General features: G+C 50.0%; 1 protein-coding gene across 3 annotated transcripts in view; it reads right to left on the bottom strand.

Annotated features, from left to right (window-relative positions):
* The window catches only part of ACOT11 (acyl-CoA thioesterase 11), a 48,618-nt gene extending 39,118 nt beyond the window's left edge, over positions 1-9,500 (bottom strand). Inside the window, exons 1-3 of one of the 3 annotated variants that reach the window (XM_019501254.1) lie at positions 9,424-9,500; positions 7,365-7,551; positions 4,391-4,460 (exon numbers count right to left, since the gene is read on the bottom strand). In XM_019501254.1, the coding sequence (XP_019356799.1) occupies positions 4,391-4,460; positions 7,365-7,503 (209 nt within the window). In that variant the 5' untranslated portion in view covers positions 7,504-7,551; positions 9,424-9,500. Of the gene's footprint in view, positions 1-4,093; positions 4,252-4,390; positions 4,461-7,364; positions 7,552-9,423 lie in introns of those variants that run through there. The other 2 variants (XM_019501253.1, XM_019501256.1) reach the window with 2 other exon arrangements.
* Between the last annotated feature and the right edge of the window lie 353 nt (positions 9,501-9,853).

Raw genomic sequence — 9,853 nt, forward strand, 5'->3', positions numbered from 1 at the left:
AATGTTAAGCTTTCCTGTTCAGTCCAACTGCTTACTTTATCGGGCTATGAAAAAAAATCTATTGCTGGAGCATAGTGGCAGAGCAGTTAAGGCATCATACTATAGCTCCAGAGGCATGAGCCAAACTTTGGGTGGGATTTTGTCAAGTACTGCCACAGTTGACCCAACTGTAAATGAGTACATCACATCGGTGAATCAGACAGATACACGTGACACTTGTGACCCATCATCCTGGAAAGCAACTGCTCACCTCTCTTGACTCGGGGGGTCGTACACACAGACTAAGGAAAGGAATATGAAGTCAGAGAGCACGCCATCGCAACCGAAACTATAGGGTGGGTGAACTGATGGTCTCCCATTGGCCTGCCAAAAGCAGCAGCACCTCATTCTTCCCAGCTTAAAGAAACAGGATGAAGGAAGCGTCTAATAAGGCAACTGGCTGGGCCTTTTTAGGGAGCGTAGTTTTCAGTCAAAAGTTTCTACCTGAGCAGATTTGCTTCTGTTGCACGTTTTAATTGTGATCAACCCTTGTTTGCATCAAGCATTAAGGTCATTAAAGATCTCAAAAGGTTTTCCATGGATGGGTAGAGCATGAATTGAAGACATCTGCCCAGCAACCCAGCGACACTGTCCCAGCCTGTGCTTTTCCACCTTGCTCACGTCTGAATGGAGGAACAAGCGAGGATTAACTTCAGCGGCCCTGTGAGGGAACATCTCCTTCCCTCGCTACTGCAAATGCCTCCAGAAAATGAAGTGCTCTTCCAGAAAGGGCTCATTTCCAATCTACCCCGTCAAGGCAAGGAGCAAATCTCATGTTCCCGCACTTGCTACCCTAGATATCGAAGTATCATCCTTCTGGGCAACAAGACAGCCCCCAAATTCATTCCCAACTAGAGCTGCTGGCCTTTGCAGGTGCTCCTCATATTTTTGCCCCATAGTAAATGAAATCTTAACCCACAGGAACGTATCCCCTTTCATTGAGGGCTCAACTATCATGGGTTGGTTACCTTCCAGTTACCCCAGGGTAAGAATGGGTAGTCAGTAAATCCCCACAAGCTTTCACTGTACATTAAGTTGCTTGTGCTTGCACTAACAGTGTAACATCCACAGGAATGCACTTGTGCTCACCCTGCTGAGCACAACTAGATTGCACCGATCCAGGCCCGCTTCTTTCCTTAGTGCGAACCTCCACCCCCGAGCTGAATGTGCTTTAACTTACGACCACAATCCCCACCCCAATACCTGGTTCATCTTTAAATGTCCCAAGTATCCCCCAGTCGACAAGCCCCAAACTACCGTATCCCAGCAGGGCTGCACTTTCCTACTGCGTCCTATTTACTAGCCATCTACACAGCAAAGGGACCTACAGAAACAGCCGACCTTAAAACGATTATGTCGGAGCCTGCGCAGCACAGAGAAAACACAGAATCATTGCAATAAAAGTATTTTAACTTGATCACCCGCCCTTTTATCCCTCTAGCCTATCAAATAAATAGAGGTTCATTAACACAATTAGCAAAAGATTAGCAGAAGATTCCAAAAAAAACCCCCAACCCTCATCTTTCAAAATCTCTCGCAAGCCTTTAATAACTCAATTTTTTTAAAATCCCGCTAGTTACAATCACGGATTCAATTTGTGTTTTTGCTCAGGGCTTAATGTGAGCATAGGACCGGTGAGAGGTGTCAAAACGATAGCTCTCAAGACAGATGTCTCCCATTTATCTACTTAAGAGCTAGCAGCCTGAGCAGAGGCAGCGCGTGTCTCTGGGAGTAGCAGGGCCTTTGTTTCTCATCTCGCTAATCCTTGGTTTCTCTGCTGTGACCAGAACAAGGATAACCTAGGTAACGAACTGCACTCCCCAATTCTTTTCACGCAGGCCACCGACCAGCTGTCAAAGGAGTAACTTTTGTCTCTGTCTGCCTAGGACAGAGAGAAAGCCCTGTCCCCAGGGAGGGACACGGCCCCACAGCCACTCCTATTCCCTGAGCTGTCTAGACATCATTTGTCTACATTTTACTTACTGGCATAGCTGCAAAAGTGTGCAAGTGTTAATGTTCCCTCTGTAACCCCGGCCAGGTGCGCGCTGCAGAGCGCTGGCCCACAGCTTCCCAGCTAGGAGCGTAGGGAAAAAGAAAAGAAAAAGAAAAAGAAAAAGAAAAAGAGACAGACGTGTGCACATGTGTGTCCATGACATGGTCTGCCCGCTCTGGCTGTCACTCCTCCAGCAGCAACGTGGTGTCCCTGCACCCAGCTGCTGCAAAAGCTTCACTATGGAGCTGCTTCTGCCATGGACACTTGTGGGGTGGGGGCACAAACAAGTCTGTTGCACCTACTACGTTGGTCCCTGCTTGCCTACCCCAAGTTACGCTACAGACCACCCCAGCCCTCCTACTCGTCAGCTGTGCTGTTCTGGGAAGTGGTGGCCTGATGCTGGTGTATCCTGCATGTTCAGGGGGCTCTGCCAACCTCGCTTCTGCAGCAGAGACTTTCCTAATGTAGACAGGCCCGTAGGAGCAATTCAATAGTGACACTGGGAAAGCCTTTGGTCTAAAGTCTCATCAGGACAGGAGTGGTACTCCCTTCTGAATCTCTTGGGCATAGCGGAGTGGTTTGATATAGCTCATTGCTGCTTGATTAGATTTTGCCACAGAATAACCTGTTTCAGCAACTGCCGGCTTGTAATGAGATGCCCAAAGATTTCAATGATGTCTTTAGACACCTACATAGGTGGAGGGTATTCTTCCAAAGATCTCAAGGCTACATAATTGACCTAAGCAGCTGATGAAAACAGATGACCACAGTTCCTGGTGCTGTACTTTCTAGTTCAACTTGAGTGGGAAACATAAGTATAACCTCTCCTATGAATTCTTGGTTGAGGCTCGGCCTGGGATCAGAGGTACAGAGGCAATAGCTTCATTGCTAAAACAAACTGAGCCTCCAACTAAGTCAAGACCAAGGTCAAGTTTCAGGTCACCTCTGCTGCCTGCACCACTTTGCCTATCAAGCCTTTCCATCAGCTAATTCATTCATTACCATTAATTAGCACCAGGTTTTCCCTAGTAGGCTGGACTGCCCAGAACGTATAAAGCTGCTGCACGTGCTTGGTGCCTTCAGGAGCAGGCGTGCACTGAGCCTGGTTTATAGAAGTATCCTCAACAAACTACTAACCATCTGCAATACTTAATAGTTCTGTGCACCTGGGTGTCTAAAGGCCCATGCCGCATTCAGCTGTCTTTTCTTACAACAATGGTGATAATAGCTGTGAAGCATGCTCTGGAACGGAGACAGAAGCTATATGGTGAACTCTAGGACACTGTGAGTTCGGTTTGGCAGGCACAGAGAAAGCATCCAATATGGAAAGTCTTCTCTATACCTAGAATCTACTTATCGCCAAGGCTGGCTTAACCACCTCACCCCAAAACCAACCTTTAAATCAGAGAGCACTAAAAACTCAGAGCTACCAACATTCACAGGGAAGAAGCACCTCCAATTGCTCACACCCAATATCCAGAAACTTCATTGGAAGTGGTTTAGCGAACCCCTGAAAAAGGAGCACCGACTTCCCACCATCATCTTAACCAGCCCCTGTGTTGCATGCTCAGCGCTGCACAGAACGGCATAAGAGGGCTACCGGCTCTGCCCGGTAGGATACATTAGGCACAGGCCATTAGGATTACAAAAGGAGAAAGAAAAAAAAATGGAAGTTCACCATTCCACTCAACATGACTTATGGAGGCAAGCATTTGAGAAAAAAAAGGCATTTTTCACAACTTCATGTAAGCTATAACATTAAACTTCTGTACGCAAGACAGCTGTTGTATTCCTTCCCAGAGGTGGCTGCATCTCAGTTGCGGCTGAAGCGATAATCCCTGGGTAGGCTTACTCCCCATCCCTAGGGAAGGTGCTGGGTAAAGTTAAGAGCCGCAAAGAGGTTGGAGACCCGTGAATAAGAAACGCTACAGCTGTGTCATTTATAAGACTGATTTTTTTGGACCAGGAACTGGAACGGATTCCTTGAAAAAATTAAAAAAAAAGAGGGAGGAGATGGATTATGAGGGAAAAGCAGGAAAATAAGGGAAGTGGCACTAGGACATAAACCACAGAGAGTTGTCCATCGGCAGGTCTCAGAAGGAACGTGGCCCCTAATTGTTGGGTGGGTTACAAGGTCTTCTGCACATGTTCAGGTTTGAGCCTCTGTGGCCCTGCTCCTCCCTTGCTCTCGTGCGCTGGACTGGGATGAGGTTTCATCTCTGTAGAGCAGAAGGGATGAATTTGCAGCACCCGGACTCCAGGTCTTTAATATTTGCTGTGTGCAAAGCAGAAAAGATCCCCCCCACACCCACCCCCCCAAACTAGCAAAACAGCCAGAGAGGGAAGTAAGGCATTTACCTAATCATGTGCTCAAAATAGATATCGTCCACGGAAGCTGTGACGCAGGGGCAGCCAGCGTGTCTCTCGGCTAGAAAGGAAAAACAAACCGCGTCAGTGCCTACAGCAATGCACCAGACAACTGGGCGGCTTGTGTCTCGGCAGGTCCTGGCTGGGCACGAGTAGCCTGGGTCTCTGCACTGGGCTCTGTTTAGTGCTCGATCCTATTGACTCACCACGGCCAGGACACTGCTCCCTCTGTGTGGAGGGGCACCACGGGTTACTCGGAGAAGATGCTTGTTCCTTCTTTCCTCAGCCAAAGACTGCGGGCGTCTAACATCACCCAGCACACAGCCTAGCAGTCTGATCTCTCCGGTCACATAATGTGCACCCAGTTCACTTGAACAGGATCAAAATTAAAGGAGCAGACATCGGTGTTACGTTCCCCTCCCTCCCCCGTCAGAAATGAACATTGGTACAGGGAAAGAGTGATACCATTTATGTTAGCTATTTAAAAAGTGTCCTCGAAGGGTGTCCTCATTTCTCTACACTTTCATCTGTCACTAGAATGTGTGTTTGCCCCCTGCACCACTGTCACGGCCTTTTTGGCGATGCCTTTGCTATGCACGTTGGAAATTGCACAGCTGTTTCCTGTGGCAAGAAGATCTCCCAGTATTACAGGTTCTGGGAGCTCCAGTTTTTTCGAAGCGTGATCTCACAAATGGGAAAGCCCGTTGCACGATGCTGCTTATCACCCAAAAAGCTATTTAAAAATCAAAGCAGCGCTTTGTAGACTGAATGCTTCATTTGATGAAGCGTGACTATGGGCAGACCCCCCAGCGCCAGGTTTTCGCTAGGAACGGCGTTGCACACAACGGACCAAGCCCGAAAAAGAGGATTGAAAGAAGAGTGCTGACACAGCCGCTGCAAGGGCCGCGTGAACACTGTGCTAGGACAGCTGGACCCTGCAGACAAATAGCAACCGCCTGACCTACCACAGCTACCTCTCATCAGCATAAGGTGGCAGTGACTTCACTTGGATCCTACTAGTTTTCTATGGCAGGCAGTATTCAATTTTTTCCATGATGGGGAGCACTTTGTAGGACAGATCCTTTCCATAGACCCACCTCCCAAACCATCAATACCTGCAGCACAAGGACTTCCACTCCAATACAGAGTGACAATGCAGCAAATTAAAGTGTCCCCCTGCCCGGTGTGCTACAGCGCTACACCAGAGCCCTAACACTTGCTGCTAAGTGCTGGGCTGTCTTTGATTAGCTATTCCACCCTAGTCCCAGCCTGATCATTACACCCAGGTGCTATTCATTTGCTAGGTATTCACTTGAAAGGGCACAGCTGTCTCAGGAAAACTTTTGAAATCTGGTATAGAAAAGGTCATCCTTTAAGATAGCCTCTCCCTCCCCCCGCCACTTGCAACCACAGTCCCTTCTCTATCTCATTTGGCTTTTTATAAGAACTTTTTATTATGAGGATGCAAAACCTCTCCCCTCGGGTAGTAAACACCAGTTCTCGGCTCTGCTGCTTTCTGGGATCATTGACCCTGCTATAACAGGGGGGGATTTGGGGGAGGGGGCTTCATTTTGTAGACAATGGAGAGATTCTTCCAAAGAGAGTAACCTGCAATCTTGTAGCATAGCTTAAATGGTTGCCAGACCCAAGTTCTCCAGCTGCCACTGACCCTGTGTGTCTACAACCATGGGCAAGCTGCTTCCTTTCTCCTGTGCCTCACCTCCCTTTGCAAACAGGGATGGCCGCTTCCCTGCTTCTCAGGTGCCGGGAGACGCTAGGATTTGTTAAAGCGTGCAAGATGTTGGGAAACAAAAACAGAGACATGTCAGACAACATCTCTAAATAATTAAGGAACAGTTTCCTCCACACATGGAGTGCACTTGTGGAGTAGGCTGCTTACAAAGGACCCATAAAAATTTAAGTGATGGGAGCAAAGAGGGAGCCGAGATCAGTTCTTCCTGGGAACTGCTACCCCACATGCCATCAAAACCACACAGAGCAGAAACGCCTACGCGGAGACCTCCACAAGAGCTCGGCAATGTTTAGAGCTGGATTATACCGTGTACTGCAAGACATGCTGTAGGGCAAGCCTCCGTATGAGCCCGGAGATGGACTGGAGCTTTCTAATAGCAGGGATGAATCTGACAGCTCGTTTCTGCAAGCGCTGTCTGCAGATTCCCTCCGCAGGTGAAGCTCTCCCTGCTATAGGAGTTTTATCCATTGAAGAATTAACAAGGACTAGCCTTTCATGAGTATCGTTAAGGATGTCTCTTCTCAGCGGTGCCTTCTCTGTCACACCCTGGGTTCATTGCAGAGAGGGCTGAGCTGACTTGAATTAGATAGGCAGGAAGGAGGAGGAGAATGACAGAGAAATATCTTGCAGTTTAGGGACCCACACGGCAAAGGGAAGGATAGCACGGGGCTGCCCCATGGCACTGGACAGACAGTACTGAAGTATCTCAGGGTGCAGACATGCCTTGCAGTCAGCTGAGCAGGCACAAGGCCCCCTCACGGGAGGTGCTGTCACAGCACCAACCCCCTAAGCAGCAGCGGAGCTGGTTTGCACAGAGCAAAGGGTAACCCTGGGTGCAGGAAAACCAGAATAAGGGAGCAGACACATAGCCCCTCTCCAGCATGCATCTGCTCCACCTCTGCACCAACCCACCCCAGGGCATCAGGGTGCATCACGAAACCTGGGATGCAGGGTACTCACTTTTGCCAGATGCTTTTGCCAGCGGCTGCAGAGCCCAGGAAAGCAGCAGCCAAGGCCCACAGTGATCCCAGCCCTGGTGCTATGGTTCAAAGCCCATGGGCGACTGGTGTCTCCTGAGTCTAGGGGGGCACCAGCGGGGCACAACCAGGGCACCAGCACTCTCAGGGGGGGCACATGCCCCCCCACCATGCCCTCCCTACATGTCGCCTATGTTCACACCCCACCTCGCCCTCTCCCCCTGGCCCGGCTTACCAGACAGGCAGGCTGCGGTGTCGATCCACTTGAGCAGCTGCCCAACACCAAGCTGGCCACAGTGGTTGGTGTGGCAGGGCAGTACCATCTGGCTCATCTGCACCTCCGTGGGGTTGCGCACCTCCGTCCCATGCTCCATGATGTGCTGGGGTCCTGCTCTGTCCGGACCGCAATGCAGCACAGCAGCCTGGCAGGACAGTGAAGGGATGAGTCTCTCACTAGGGACCAGGTGCTGAACAGCTTGGATGTGCTGTTCCCCCTCCCACAACATACACAATCCCTGCCCAGGTGCAGCCTCTCGTTTCCTCTTCTCAGGGCAGGGCAGGGCAGGGGACACCCCTGACACCGCTCTGCCCCTGCTCAAGTCTTGGGGCAGAAGAAAATTCCCCTAGCAGGGGAATAAAGCAGCTCTCTGCTGAGCTAGAGTAGACGGGGGAAGAAAGGGGGGATTTGGGGAGACTCAGGGCATCCGACACCCATGTCCCACTGAAGAGGAGTCGCCCACAGTGCAGCCACCCAGCCCCTGTAAAGACCTTCATGCCCAAGTCTGGATCCTCCTCGTGCCCTGGCTGTTTGGGGCAAAGCCCCACTTCAATGGCTAAGCACAGCACCTTAGGGGCAGGTCTGGGCGAGCGAGGAAAGGGGACGGCGCCCAGCACAGAACCGAGTCCAGCATTCAAAGGCATCAAACTGTTCTCAACCCCAAAGCTCTCAGGGTCCAAGCCGACAGGCGCCGGCGAGTCCCGCACATCAGATCCTCAGGGCTCCTAGAGATGAGTCGAAGCCAGAAGGCATCGCTTGGTCTGGACTCCAGCATCCTCAGAGTTTGGGAATAGGCGATGCCCAGGGGAGCATTGATCCAAGCCCAGCTGTCGCTACCCATCAGGAGAGCAGCCCAGAAACACCGTTTCATTTCTCCCACAGGGAATTTTGACAAAACAAAACACCAAAATGCCTCGATTCAAAATGGCACCGATGCCCCGTGGCAGCAGTCGTTTCGTGACGTCCCACAGCAAGGGACTCCAGTGACGCTCTCCTCTCCTCACCAAGGGCAGAGCAAGTGGTGCAGCTGTGGTCCCACCTCGGCGTCCAGTCCACAAATGCCACTGGAAGGGGAAAGCACCCACAACCAGCTTCACAGGCTTAAAGGACCATTAGATCCTCCAACCCAATCTCATAACGCCCTGCGAGACAGACTTTACCCATGCTAAGCCCAGTAGCGGGGGTTAAGCTAATGCATTTTATTCTTTGTGCGACTAAACTGCCACGTGCTACAGGGAGTCCAGAAAGACCAATGTGTCACCACATCCCACGACCCTGAGAAATGGCAGGGAGTGGACTCAGCGAGATACGTCCCCACTCCCCACGGCCCCTGCAAACGCTGTGGCAGAATCCCACACGTCCTCTGCTCCGAGGCGCCGCAGCACCACTTGGAACTGCTCCCTGGGCTTGACCAACGTATTTTGGTTTCCAGCATAAGGAGGTTTCCTCCAGGAGAAAGACACTTCTCAAAAAAATAAAAAGTTGTTTTTTTTGTCCAAAAGTAATTCAACGGACAAATATTTTGATAGGGAATATTTGATCCACTCTACCTGAAAGGCCGCAAGAGCAGGGCGTGCTTTCCAGATTTCAGGCAGGTTGCAGGACAGTCTGATAGACCCGTCAGGGATTAAATAAGGACACTACATTGCCTCTTCCTTGTCTCCAACCAAATTTAGACAGCGACAGCCACAACCCAAAAATTAAACATATTTACGCTTGCTCTGTACGGTACTCGAGCCCCCTCCACTCTTTGAAGCATGGCGCAGTCCGCACCTTTGGTAAATATTAGTGCGTTACTCTTCTCTCTGACTCGCCCACTTTTCAGAATTCGGTATTTTACTGGCTCAATTATCCACAGGTAAAAGTCTTTCCTGTTTTCCCCGTCTGTCTCTATGCACTGACTTTATGCAAACGGAAAGGCTTTTAACTTCTGAAGCCAAATTTATTCCTGGGTATAATTCCAATTAAAGGATACTAACCTTTAAAAAAAGGGACCATTTCTCTAAAAGCGATTTACCTGTTACAGGTGACACTGAAGTTTTCTAGTAAGGGCGGGGAGAGAAAAAGCCTCATTTTGAGTGTATTTTATGCATGTAACAGTAGTTTGCATCTAGCCAGTTCTTCCTGGGGCTTCCTGCCCTCTCTTGTTTGGTGAAAAAGAAAGGGGAGAGATAGGAAACTGCGACTGTGGACACATGCACACGCTAGGAGCAGGGTCAGACATTTTTTGAAGCTGGTTAGATTTAAAGTTGACCAGGCCCCTTTCAGACAGCAGAGTTACAACCAGGGATGCCCCTGACCCCAATAAACACCTGACCAAGCACTGGACTCTAATCTGGGCTTGGTTCCTAATCTTCCTTCCTCTCTGGGCGCATCTACACGAGACGCTTACTACGCAGTACAGGCAGTCCTCGACTTACACCGGTTCAAGTTACACCGTTTGGCAC

This window comes from Gavialis gangeticus, unplaced genomic scaffold (genome assembly GCF_001723915.1).
Source record: "Gavialis gangeticus isolate Ggan-Ray unplaced genomic scaffold, GavGan_comp1, whole genome shotgun sequence".
Taxonomy (NCBI): domain Eukaryota; kingdom Metazoa; phylum Chordata; order Crocodylia; family Gavialidae; genus Gavialis; species Gavialis gangeticus.